The sequence below is a fragment of the Bufo bufo genome, chromosome 5, assembly GCF_905171765.1.
Source record: "Bufo bufo chromosome 5, aBufBuf1.1, whole genome shotgun sequence".
Classification (NCBI taxonomy): domain Eukaryota; kingdom Metazoa; phylum Chordata; class Amphibia; order Anura; family Bufonidae; genus Bufo; species Bufo bufo.
In genome coordinates this window covers 278,237,626-278,251,813 of record NC_053393.1, presented here as the reverse complement: position 1 = coordinate 278,251,813, position 14,188 = coordinate 278,237,626, and the positions used below count along the sequence as shown (strand labels likewise).

At 44.8% G+C, this 14,188-nt stretch overlaps 1 protein-coding gene across 1 annotated transcript in view; it reads left to right on the top strand.

The window, feature by feature from the left end:
• GALNT1 (polypeptide N-acetylgalactosaminyltransferase 1) overlaps nucleotides 1-14,188 on the top strand; it is a 616,072-nt gene that overhangs the window by 462,509 nt on the left and 139,375 nt on the right. Inside the window, exon 6 of the mRNA XM_040431282.1 lies at nucleotides 8,239-8,409. Within this exon, the coding sequence (XP_040287216.1) occupies nucleotides 8,239-8,409 (171 nt within the window). The remainder of the gene's footprint in view (nucleotides 1-8,238; nucleotides 8,410-14,188) is intronic.

Sequence of the window (14,188 nt, the reverse complement as noted above, 5' to 3'; positions counted from 1 at the left end):
TCCCCACCATCGATGTACGACAGGTAGCTATTGCGTGCAGTAGTTGTTCAGTAACTTGCTTTAGGGATGGTTCGGTGGTCGCTTGCTCCACTCCAACTTGCGCAGGATCCTCCGTTACCACCTCTGCTGATGAGGTGCGTGCGCCCGCGCCATCTTGGTCATCTTCGCGGGCAAATTCTCGGAGACGATCTACAGCGGACTGCGCTTTGTTCCTGGACATATTTATGTTACGGGTCTTTCCCGACCTCCTGCTGGTTTTGGAAGTAATTTTTGCGGCAGGTATGTATCAGGATAAAGTAGAAGTTAGGGATTTGGGTCCGGAGTTCTTCTACATGCGTCCGCTCATATCAGCTTCCGGACACGCCCCCCTTTGGGGTGTATTTTTACATATACCCATGCTGGGTGAGAGAAATATCTCTCTAAAAGACAACTTTTCCAATTTTTTTATACAAAGTTGTCATTTGACAGAGATATTTATCTCACCCAGCATGGGTATATGTAAAAATACACCCCAAAACACATTGCCCTATTTCTCCTGAGTACGGCAATACCACATGTATGACACTTTTTTGCAGCCTAGGTGGGCAAAGGGGCCCAAATTCCTTTTAGGAGGGCATTTTTAGACATTTGGATTCCAGACTTCTTCTCACGCTTTAGGGCCCCTAAAATGCCAGGGCAGTATAAATACCCCACATGTAACCCCATTTTGGAAAGAAGACACCCCAAGGTATTCCATGAGGGGCATGGCGAGTTCATAGAAGTTTTTTTTTTTTTGGCACAAGTTAGCGGAAATTGATTTTTTTTTGTTTTTTTCTCAGTGTCTCCATTTCCGCTAACTTGGCACAAAAATTTCAATCTTTCATGGACTCAATATGCCCCTCAGCGAATACCTTGGGGTGTATTCTTTCCAAAATGGGGTCATTTGTGGGGTGTTTGTACTGCCCTGGCATTTGAGGGTCTCCACAATCATTACATGTATGGCCAGCATTAGGAGTTTCTGCTATTCTCCTTATATTGAGCATACGGGTAATGAGATTTTCTTTTTCCATTCAGCCTCATGGCTGAAAGAAAAAATGAACCGCACAGATTTTTTCATTCGCATCGATCAATGTGGATGAAAAAATCTCTGCCAAAAAAAGGAGGGGAAAGGCGTCTGCCAGGACATAGGAGCTCCGCCCAACATCCAAACCCACTCAGCTCGTATGCCCTGGCAAACCCGATTTCTCCATTCACATCAATCGATGTGGTTGAATAAATCATTGCCGGGATTTTTATTTTTATTTTTTTTATGTACAAAGTGTTTGCCAAAGCATATGAACACCGCCCCTCAGCTCATATGCCTCGGCAAGCGTATCTTTTTTACTGCAGAGGAGAAATCTCGCCTTGCAGCGCCGCATACACCGACTTTTGTGTAATCTGACAGCAGCGCAATGCTTCTGTCAGAATGCACATCAGTGCTGCAGTTCGTTCATCGGTTGGTCCACCTAGAAGGTAAAAAAAAAAACAGGCCGCAAAGCAGTAAATTTATTAACATTAAGTTTATATAACATTTGAACAGAACATTAACTTTTTTGCTTACCGTGATTTTTTTTTTTTTTTTTTACCTTTATAGGACAAACCTCTCCTTCCCCATGGGACAATGTGCAAAGCGCAAATCGCCCAGAGATGTGGCGAAGTACATTATGCACTTTGTCCCAGGTGAAAGGAGAGGTTTGCAGCAGCTGTGAGTGAAAGGGCCCTAAAAGCCCTGTGTGCTTGTCCTGTGAAACGCAATCCCTATGCTAAGTGTACCTGTGTGTGGTACTTCCGGAAACACTCCCCTAAGCATAGGTCAGGGCAGTCAGGACAGAAATAGCGGGTGTCACGCCTTATTCCACTCCTGCTACAGACACAACATTATTTTCGGGGTGGCGGTCGGTTTGAGGTACCAGCAACGACACTGGGGAAATATCGCTCGTGTAGACGGCTCACTACACTGGTGGATGGGGCCACGGAACCAGGAGGTTCTCGATGATCTCTTCCTGAAATTTGAGGAAGGATCATGTTCTCCCAGCCTTACTGTAGAGAACAAAACTATTGTATATAGTCAATTGAATCAAATATACAGACACCTTCTTATACCAGCGTCTGGTGCATCGGGAAAGTAAATAAGGAGCCAACATCTGGTCATTGAAGTCCACCCCTCCCATGAGCGAATTATAGTCGTGGACACAGAGGGGCTTTTCAATGACACTGGTTGCTCGTTCAATTTCGATTGTCGTGTCTGCGTGAATGGAGGAGAGCATGTAAACGTCACGCTTGTCTCTCCATTTCACCGCGAGCAATTCTTGGTTACACAAGGCAGCCCTCTCCCCCCTTGCAAGACGGGTGGTAACGAGCCGTTGGGGGAAGCCCCGGCGACTAGGTTGCGCGGTACCACAGCAGCCAATCTGTTCTAGGAACAAATGCCTGAAGAGGGGCACACTTGTGTAAAAATTGTCCACATAAAGATGGTACCCCTTGCCAACTAAGGGTGACACCAAGTTCCAGACTGTCTTCCCACTGCTCCCCAGGTAGTCAGGGCAACCGACCGGCTCCAGGGTCTGATCTTTACCCTCATAGACACAAAATTTGTGCGTATAGCCTGTGGCCCTTTCACAGAGCTTTTACAATTTGACCCCATACCGGGCACGCTTGCTTGGGATGTATTGTTTGAAGCCAAGGCGCCCGGTAAAATGTATAAGGGACTCGTCTACGCAGATGTTTTGCTCAGGGGTATACAAATCTGCAAATTTGGTGTTAAAGTGGTCTATGAGGGGCTGAATTTTGTGGAGCCGGTCAAAAGCTGGGTGGCCTCTGGGACGAGAGGTGCTGTTGTCGCTAAAGTGCAGGAAACGCAGGATGGTCTCAAATCGTGTCCTGGACATGGCAGCAGAGAACATGGGCATGTGATGAATTGGGTTCGTGGACCAATATGACCGCAATTCATGTTTTTTTGTTAGGCCCATGTTGACGAGAAGGCCCAGAAATTTTTTTAATTCGGAAACTTGGACGGGTTTCCACCGGAAAGACTGGGCATAAAAGCTTCCCGGGTTGGCGGCTATAAATTCAGTGGCATACCGATTTGTTTCTGCCACGACTAAGTCCAAGAGCTCCGCAGTCAAGAACAGCTCAAAAAACCCCATTGCCGAACCGATCTGAGCTGTCTCAACCCGAACTCCAGACTGGGCGGTGAAAGGGGGAACTACAGGTGCGGCTGAAGTTGGGGGCTGCCAATCAGGGTTTGCCAGCACCTCAGGGACTCTAGGGGCTCTACGGGCCTGTTTGTGCGGTGGCTGCGACGGGGGAACTAATGCACGTGCCACCGTACCAGCTTCAACTGCCCTTCTGGTGCTCGATACTTCACCATGTTGTACGGCAGTGCTGGTACTAGGTCCAGGATGGGCTGCGCTGCTGGTGTATGCCTCACCACGTAATCCGACAGCGCCAGCCCCACTCTGCTGCCCTTGAAGCGGATCCTGCGCAACCTGTGGTCTAGCAACTCGGGGCCGGGTACGCCTGGTGCTATCAGGGACCTCAACCTCCTCGTCCGAACTTTGGGTCAGACTGCCACTGCTTTTTACAAGTTCATATTCTGACCCGCTGGATTCGTCAGATGAGGGTTCCCATTCCTCATCCGACTTGGTCAGAATCCTGTAGGCCTCTTCAGAAGAATACCCCTTATTTGCCATTTGGTCAACTAAATTTAGGGGGTATTCCCTGAGACTACCCAAGAAAAAAAGCAAACCTGTCTTACAAATGGGAGGCTAGCGAAGTGAAGTGATTGTGCAGTGATCAAAAAAATATATATTTTTTGTCACTGCGGCTGGGCGGCGTGGGTGAACGCACGTGTGGGCGACCGGTCAGGCCTGATCGGGCAAACACTGCGTTTTGGGTGGAGGGCGAACTAAGGTGACACTAATACTATTATAGATCTGACTGTGATCAGTTCTGATCACTTACAGATACTATAAAAGTACCAATGCTGATTAGCGATACGCTAATCAGCGACTGCGGTGGGCTTGGCGCTAACCGACGCTAACTACCTAACAAAGGGGCCTAAACTATCCTAAAACCTAACTGTCAATACTAGTGGGAAAAAAAACTTTTTTCCCTTTCACTAGGTGATTGACAGGGGTGATCAAGGGGTTAATTGGGGTGATGGGGGGTGATCTGGGGGCTAAGTGTACTGTTTGGTGTACTCACTGTGATGTGTGCTCCTCTGCTGGGACGAACCGACGAAAAGGACCAGCAGAGGAGCACAGAAGTCATTTAACACCTTATATTTATAAATACAGTGGGGGAAATAATTATTTGACCCCTCACTGATTTTGTAAGTTTGTCCAATGACAAAGAAATGAAAAGTCTCAGAACAGTATCATTTCAATGGTAGGTTTATTGTAACAGTGGCAGATAGCACATCAAAAGGAAAATCGAAAAAATAACTTTAAATAAAAGATAGCAACTGATTTGCATTTCATTGAGTGAAATAAGTATTTGAACCCTCTAACAAAAAAAGACTTAATACTTGGTGGAAAAACCCTTGTTTGCAAGCACAGAGGTCAAACGTTTCTTGTAATTGATGACCAAGTTTGCGCACATTTTAGGAGGAATGTTGGTCCACTCCTCTTTGCAGATCATCTCTAAATCCCTAAGGTTTCGAGGCTGTCTCTGTGCAACTCTGAGCTTGAGCTCCCTCCATAGGTTTTCGATTGGATTAAGGTCCGGAGACTGACTAGGCCACTCCATGACCTTAATGTGCTTCTTCTTGAGCCACTCCTTTGTTGCCTTTGCTGTATGTTTTGGGTCATTGTCGTGCTGGAACACCCATCCACGACCCATTTTCAGTTTCCTGGCAGAGGGAAGGAGGTTGTCGCTCAGGATTTCACGATACATGGCTCCGTCCTTTTTCCCGTTTATGCGAATAAGTTGTCCTGTGCCCTTAGCAGAAAAACACCCCCAAAGCAAAATGTTTCCACCCCCATGCTTGACGGTGGGGACGGTGTTTTGGGGGTCATAGGCAGCATTTTTCTTCCTCCAAACACAGCGAGTTGAGTTAATGCCAAAGAGCTCTATTTTGGTCTCATCAGACCACAGCACCTTCTCCCAGTCACTCTCTGAATCATTCAGGTGTTCATTGGCAAACTTCAGACGGGCCTGCACATGTGCCTTCCTGAGCAGGGGGACCTTGCGAGCCCTGCAGGATTTTAATCCATTGCGGTGTAATGTGTTTCCAATGGTTTTCTTGGTGACTGTGGTCCCTGCTAATTTGAGGTCATTAACTAACTCCTCCCGTGTAGTTCTAGGATGCTTTTTCACCTTTCTCAGAACCATTGACACCCCACGAGGTGAGATCTTGCGTGGAGCCCCAGAGCGAGGTCGATTGATGTTCATTTTGTGCTCCTTCCATTTTCGAACAATCGCACCAACAGTTGTCACCTTCTCTCCCAGCTTCTTGCTAATGGTTTTGTAGCCCATTCCAGCCTTGTGCAGGTCTACAATTTTGTCTCTGACATCCTTGGACAGCTCTTTGGTCTTTCCCATGTTGGAGAGTTTGGAGTCTGCTTGATTGATTGATTCTGTGGACAGGTGTCTTTTATACAGGTGACTAGTTAAGACAGGTGTCCTTAATGAGGGTGACTAATTGAGTAGAAGTGTCTAACCACTCTGTGGGAGCCAGAACTCTTAATGGTTGGTAGGGGTTCAAATACTTATTTCACTCAATGAAATGCAAATCAGTTGCTATCTTTTATTTAAAGTTTTTTTTTCGATTTTCCTTTTGATGTGCTATCTGCCACTGTTACAATAAACCTACCATTGAAATGATACTGTTCTGAGACTTTTCATTTCTTTGTCATTGGACAAACTTACAAAATCAGTGAGGGGTCAAATAATTATTTCCCCCACTGTATAAGGTGTCAGATGGCTTCTGATTAGATTTTTTGAAAATCGCCAGCCTGCCAGCGATGATCATTGGCTGGCAGGCTGGTGACTAAACGCTCCTTTAACTTTTGCCGGCCCGCAATGCGCATGCGCGGGCCGGCTCTGACCGAAATCTCGCGTCTCGCGAGAGGACGCGCCTGCGCGTCCAGGAGGAATAACAGGGCCGCCGCAAAGACGCAATCCTGCATACGGCGGTCCTGTAGTGGTTAAAGGCATGTGGTCCTAAAATTTGGATCAGCTGAAAAACTGCCTGTTTCAGTTTAATCGTTATTTTCAATTAATTAAATGCTCAAAAAATGTTTTGTCTCGCTCTCATTTCTTCTTGTTGCATGTTAAACCTTGTTAAGATCCGACAATGTAAAATATGATTTTTTGCCATGGTCTTCAACTTTTGATCAGGACTGTACCATCTTTATTATGAAATTATGTCAAAAACACATGAATCACTCAAAAGAGCCAATACATGATAAAAATTCACGAGGGGTGGGCCAGCAACAACCATACATACACAACCTGTGCAAAGCCAGTTAGTACATAGATCACAAGGCAACACCAATAACAATGTGTAAGAAGCACAATATGTACAGGTACGTATTATACTCAAAGGCAGATCTTGGTGGTCAGAACTGCAGATATTTAAATGACCAAAAGCCAATGACATTGTTCAGATGATTTACTACATATACCACATGTAGCCAGCAATTAATTAAACTTGGAAGACCTTCAGACAAAGCAGTTGGCGAAAAGTGATTCAAGTTTGGTGAGTGAGCTCTGCCTTTGAGTACATGATGTACCTGTACACTTTGTGCTTCTTGCAAATTATAATAGCGCTTGCTATTGTGATCCATGTACTAATTGGATTTACACAGGTTGTGTATGTGTATGACGTTTGTGGGTTCACCCGCTGTGGATTTTTATCATGTATTGCCTCTTTTGTGCGAGTCATGTGCATGGGTGGATTGAAAAATCACAGAATAGAGTGAGGGTGGATTGGCCTTAGACTCTACAGAGAAATAACCCAGTGGGCTGATGCCCAGGGGCCACTTAATCCCTCCTCTTAGCCGTCAGCAAGGTACATAAAGATCTGATGCTCTCAGCATTAATTAATGTAGGAGCATCGGGCACAGCTTCATACTGTGGAGTGGGCGGAACAGTGGCGGATCCAGAGCCTGGTCTCGGGAGGGGCACAGTCTGTCAGACTGTCATTGGCACCACCGCAGTTGTGGTGTGGTCCCATCCCTGTACTGACTCCCGCGCGGCGCTCCGCTGTTCCAGACTTCTAGTTCCTGGGCCCTGAACTTGGTGGGCGGGCCTAATTAGAACGGCGCCGGGTTGTACCGGCTTGATTCTGGTTGGCTGACAGTAAGGTGCTTTGGGGGGAGTGTAAGGGACAGGACGGGCCACCAATGTCGCCGCAGCGCCAGTCTATGTGAAGGGGCCCTAAAAAACTTATTAAAGAGGATCTTTCATGGGTGCAAACATTGTAAGATAACGATATGTTTATGTAGCGCGTTGCCCAGGGATCTCACTGCACTTAGTATTATCCCTGGGCGCTGCTCCGTTCGTCTGATGTGGCCCCGTTACCTTCTCTATCAGCTGTATGGTAATTGCTACTATCGGAACACCAGGGAGGAGTCTGCCCTGTTTCTCTCTGGGCGTTCCTTCTCCCTTGCTGTAGCGCTGTTCAATCGCAGCGCAGAGCTCACAGCCTGGGAGGTTTTTTTCTCCCTGGCTGTGAGCTCTGCGCTACGATTGGACAGCGCTTCTCCCAGGGAGAAACAGGGCAGACTCCTCCCTGGTGTTCAGATAGTAGCATTTACCATACAGCGCAGGGGAAAGTAATGGGGCCACAGCGGGCGAATGGAGCGGCGCCCACTCTCACTATATTCTGACCTGGATCCACCAGTGGGGCGGAAGTATGTATATTGTGCTGGACTTTGGTATTTGGTTCTGCTGGGGTGGTATTTCGTCCTGCACTACGGTACTGATGGCCTCACCACCCTGTCCCACCTTCTATAAATTGTGACCCTCCTACAACATAGGGCAACTTTTAGTGTTTTTTCCAGGGCCACTTTAAGTTCCCAGTGTGCCCCTGGTCATTTGTTTATAATGTAATTTCATAAAATTTTGACTTAAGTCTAGAACCTCTTCAGTTTTTGGTGGTCTATTTGCTATCTGGTGCATTGTGGCTTGTCATGCAAGCAGAGGGGTATTTCTTTGTTTGATTTATTTATCCACTATGTCTCTAAAATTTCTAATGTTTTTCTGTTTACACAGGAGTACTGTGGTTTGTCCCATCATTGATGTCATTAGTGATGATACATTTGAGTACATGGCAGGTTCGGACATGACCTATGGTGGTTTCAACTGGAAATTGAATTTCAGATGGTACCCTGTTCCCCAACGAGAAATGGATCGGAGGAGAGGAGATCGAACTCTCCCTGTTAGGTGAGGTGGTGGATTGATTTAGTTGATTTGGTTTTGCTTTGCATTAGAGTTGCACTGGGTACCGAATTATCAATACCCAATACATTTTGCATCGGTATCAATTCGATACCAGGATTTGCCTTTTACCGATACTAGGCTGCGCTGCTGCGCAGCCTAGTATCTGAGAACATGGTGTGCGCTGCTCTCAGTGCACGCCATGTTCCCTCAGCAGCACAGTGGAGAAGGAGTGTCTCTCTCCCTCCCCACTGTGCTGCTGTCGCTGCCACCAATGGCAGGAGAGAGGGGATGGGTTGTGTCCACTGTGCCACCAATAAAGATAACTAAACATTAATACAAATACAGGGGGCGGGTGCTGGCGGCAGAATCACATAGCTCTATAACAAGGCGCTGCAATCCGCGGCACCTGAGAGGTTAACTGCCGCTGATCACAGATCCCTGTCATAGAGGTTGGGTGCCGGCTATGTAATTCTGCCGCTGGCATCCGCCCCCCTGTGTTTGTATTAATGGTTTACTTATCTTAGTTGGTGGCGCAGTGCCCCCAACCCCAGTATTAAAAACATTGGTGGCGCAGTGGCCACAGGATCCCCCCACCTTCATTGGTGGTGCAGCAGCAGTGTAATTGCGGGCCTCCGATCGGTACCCATGGCAGCCAGGACGCTACTGAAGCCCTGGCTGCCATGGTAAGCTCCCTGCTGCTGTGTGCACAAAGCACAGGGCAGCAGGGACAGTGTAATCTCCTATTCACCCTAATAGAGCTCTATTATGGTGAATAGGACAAGGGATTAAAAGATCCCCAATTCTAACCCCTTAAGGGAGGAAATAGTTATTAAATAAAAAAATAATAATATTAAGTATAAATCACCCCCTTTCCCAATTTTACATATAAAATATATAAACAATAAATAAACATATTACATATTGCCATGTCCAAATATCCCAAGTCCAAACTATTAAAATATAAAAATATATCTCCAATGCAGTGAACGCCATAATAGAATTTTTTTTTTATAAAAACTGCGCGATTCACAATTTTTTTTATCACCTTGTCCCCCAAAAAATAGGATAGGACTGTTTGATTATGAGCTGGATTTTTCTGCATGGTATTGAGTATCGCAATACTTTTTTATGGTAGCGAAATAGAATCAAAATTTTGGTATTTTGACAACCCTACTTTGCATTCAATGAATTCAGATGTGCTTTGTACAGTATATTGACAGTTATTGAAATGGGAATAGTGGCTTAAATTATATGGAGTATAATTTAAATTATACCAAATATGCTCCATCATGCAGTAACATTTTATGCACATATGAAATAACTTTAACACATATGCAAAATTAGAAGACAATACTTTTCTCAGCATTTTCATGTTGGTGTCACAGGTGTTTTTTTCTCCTTTTTTTCTCCTATTTGTACAAATGTAAATTTACCATACTGCTCTGAGAGGAAATGACATCACAGGGGGTGCATAATTTCCTATATACAGTAAATGCACAATGTGCAGAAAGCCATAAGAAAAAAAAAACTGTGCTCAGACATACTGTTTGGCCAAAAATGCCTATGCTTAGGTGGGTTTTTTTTTTTGCGTTTCAGGCATGGTCCAGAATGCCCAGAGTCAGCATTGTATTGAATCTGGCTGATTAATTTTTGTAGTTTCCAGTGCCTGCATACTGCAGCTTGGCTCCCATTCACTTGGAGAGGAGCTGGGTGCAGTACACCATCACGGCCACTACACAGTGGAAAGAGCCTTCTGCTTCTGTATCTGTCCTCTATGTAGTTTCTGGCTGCTCCCAAATGTTGGACACCCATCTATTTGATATTGATGACCTATCCTTTAGATAGGTCTTCAATATCTAAGTCTCGGAACGCCCCTTTTACCTTTTAAGCTAGAAGTGTAATTCTCTTCCAGTGTGTAGAGATTGATGATGTGATATATACCATGTCATAGACCCCCCAAGACACACAGACCAAGAAGTCTGTATATAAAATGTGTCAAATGCTGTAGACTAGTGGCTGCAGGCCAAAGCTTACATACTGTATTTTTCGCCCCATAAGACGCACTCCCCCCCTTCCCCCCAAAAGTGGGGGGAAAATGCCCCTGCGTCTTATGGGGCGAATGCTGCCATTTTACATCACAGTCTGCGATGCTGCAGCATCACAGACTGCAAAAGTATCAGGGGGAGGGAGGAGGGGCCGGTGTCATGCAAATGCGGCGGGGCTGGTGCGGTCACTGTACTCCGCCCCCGCCGCTCACTCACTGCTTTATTGCCTAAACCTTTTATAATAATAACTTTAAATGAAGTTCTGATCCCCATCTGTACTACTTACTAAATGTCCAGTAGCAGGCAGAGCAGGGGGGCGGCCGGCCGTAACTCACTGATGTCACGTGCTTGCGCCGCCTACTTCATTCATAAAGTAGGCGGTGCAGGCACGTGACATCAGTGAGTTACTGCCGGCCGCCCGCCCTGCTCTGCCTGCTACAGGACATTTAGTAAGTAGTACAGATGGGGCTGGGGATTGGAACTTCAATCAAAGTTATTATTATAAAAGGTTTAGGCAATAAAGCAGTGAGTGAGCGGTGGGGCCGGAGTACAGTGACCGCACCGGCCCCGCCACATTTGCATGCCACTGGTCCCTCACACAGGTTTAGCTCTGGCATATTAGGGCATCTGTGGATGCCACTATTATGGGGTGGGGGATATGTGGATGGCACTGTTATGGGGTGGGGGGTCTGTGGGTGACACATATATACAGTAGCAGTGCCATCCACAGATCCCCCCTCCATAACCGTGCCATCCACAGATCACCCCCCCATAACAGTGCCATCCATAGATCACCCCCCCATAACAGTGCCATCCACAGATCACCCCCCCATAACAGTGCCTTCCACAGATCACCCCCCCATAACAGTGCCATCCACAGATCACCCCCCATAACAGTGCCATCCACAGATCACCCCCCCATAACAGTGTCATCCACAGATCACCCCCCCCATAACAGTGTCATCCACAGATCCCCCTCGTAGCAGTGCCACCCACAGATCCCCCATAACAATGCCACCCACAGATTCCCCCCCCCCAACAATCCACCCACAGATCCCCCCCATAACAGTGCCATCCACAGATCCCCCATAGTAGTGTCACACACAGACCACCATTAATTCAAAACTCACCAAAAGCACACCTTTTGGTTAAAAATATTTTTTTTCTTATTTTCCTCCTCAAAAACCTAGGTGCGTTCTATGGGCCGGTGCGTCTTATAGGGCGGAAAATACGGTAATAATCACTGCTGCAAGAGAGGAGGGTTTCATGTCTGCTTATTGTAAGGACAGTGCATGCATTGTTTCTTGGATGCTGTAGATGTGTGAGCACAAATTAGTAGCAGCACACAAGTATAAAGAGATTCGATGTCTTGGGAAAATGTGGCGCACTAAATTGCGATTCGAAAATAACGACGTTTGCTTAGTTTTTTTTTCCCGGATTGAAAACCCACAGTAATATAAATATTTTATTCTGGTTCTGAAAAGAGATTTTTTTTTTTCCATTAACTTCCAGTCATGTGACTTCTACTTGCAATACCACCTTTGTAGGTGCCTGTCCACACACAACGCAATTTCTGCATATTTGCTGTCCAGATATGCATTAAAGTACCTGTAAAATTAATTAGATTTTTGCTAATTGCTTCCATGTGCTGCATATGTTCTGTAGGGAAAAATTATCTGTTGTGCAGTTTTTTTTTATTCCACAGATGTCCATTTTTGACTAGCAATTGTCACTGGATTGTTGGTCCTTTTTCCTATTGACTTCAACAGGGAAGTTAAAATTTGCAGCAAACCCCAATTATTGCAAATATTCCTGTGGACTACCACATGTGGATATCGTTGCGAGAGGCCAGTTGTACAGAAATTGACATGGGACCAGGCAGGGGAGCCTTGGAAGTACCACGGTAGCGGAGTATAGTGTTTCTAAGTATTTTTACTGCTAAACTGTTTTCGGCAGATGATCTTAAGCAAATTCTGTCAGGAATATGATAGATGCAGCAATTTTGGTATTCAGGTCCTATGCCGGAACAGGATACCCAAATTTAAATGGTAATGTGAGCTTAGCCTTAGGTACTTCTAAATGTACATGGTCTATAAATTCAGTCAGAGATATATATATATATATATATATATATATATATATATATATATATATATATATATATATACAGTACAGACCAAAAGTTTGGACACACCTTCTCTTTGAAAGAGTTTTCTTTATTTTCATGACTATGAAGGCATCAAAACTATGAATTAACACATGTGGAATTATATACATAAACAAGTGTGAAACAACTGAAAATATGTCATATTCTAGGTTCTTCAAAGTAGACACCTTTTGCTTTGAATACTGCTTTGCACACTCTTGGCATTCTCTTGATGAGCTTCAAGAGGTAGTCACCTGAAATGGTCTTCCAACAGTCTTGAAGGAGTTCCCAGAGATGCTTAGCACTTGTTGGCCCTTTTGCCCTCACTCTGCGGTCCAGCTCACCCCAAACCATCTCGATTGGGTTCAGGTCCGGTGACTGTGGAGGCCAGGTCATCTGGCGCAGCACCCCCATCACTCTCCTTCATGGTCAAATAGCCCTTACTTTCAAAGTTTTCCCAATTTTTCGGCTGACTGACTGACCTTCATTTCTTAACCACTTCCCATCTGGGCCCTTTGCCCCCTTCCTGACCAGGCCAAATTTTGCAAAACTGACATATCTCACTTTATGTGGTAATAACTTTGGAACACCTTTATTTATCCAAGTCATTCAGAGATTGTTTTCTCGTGACACATTGTACTTCATGATAGTCATAAATTTGAGTCAAAATATTTCACCTTTATTTATGAAAAAATCCCAAATTTACCCAAAAATTTGAAAAATTCGCAATTTTCTAAATTTCAATTTCTCTGCTTTCAAAACAGTAAGTGATACCTCATAAAATAGTTATTATTTAACATTTCCCATATGTCTACTTTATGTTGGCATCATTTTGGAAATGTCATTTTATTTTTTTAGGACGTTAGAAGGCTTAGAAGTTTAGAAGCAATTCTTCAAATTTGTAAGAAAATTGCCAAAACCCACTTTATAAGGACCAGTTCAGGTCTGAAGTCACTTTGTGGGGCCTACATAGTGGATACCCCCATAAATGACCCCATTGTAGAAACTACACCCCTCAAGGTATTCAAAACCGATTTTACAAACTTTGTTAACCCTTTAGGCGTTCCACAAGAATTAAAGGAAAATGGAGATCAAATTTTTAAATTTCACTTTTTTGGCAGATTTTCCATTTTAATCAATTTTTTTCTTTAACACATCGATGGTTAACAGCCAAACAAAACTCAATATTTATTACCCAGATTCTGCGGTTTACAGAAACACCCCACATGTGGTCGTAAACTGCTGTATGGGCACACGGCAGGGCGCAGAAGGAAAGGAACTCCACATGGTTTTTAGATGCCATGTCCCATTTGAAGCCCCCTGATGCACCCTTACAGTAGAAACTCCCAAGAAGTGACCCCATTTTGGAAACTAGGGGATAAGGTGCCAGTTTTATTAGTACTATTTTTGGGTACATATGATTTTTTGATCATTCATTATAACACTTTATTGGGCAAGGTGACCAAAAAATTGGTTCTTTTAGCACAGTTTCTATTTATTTATTTTTACAGCGTTCACCTGAGGGGTTCAGTCAAGTGACATTTTTATAGAGCAGATTGTTACGGACGTGGCGATACCTAATATGTATACT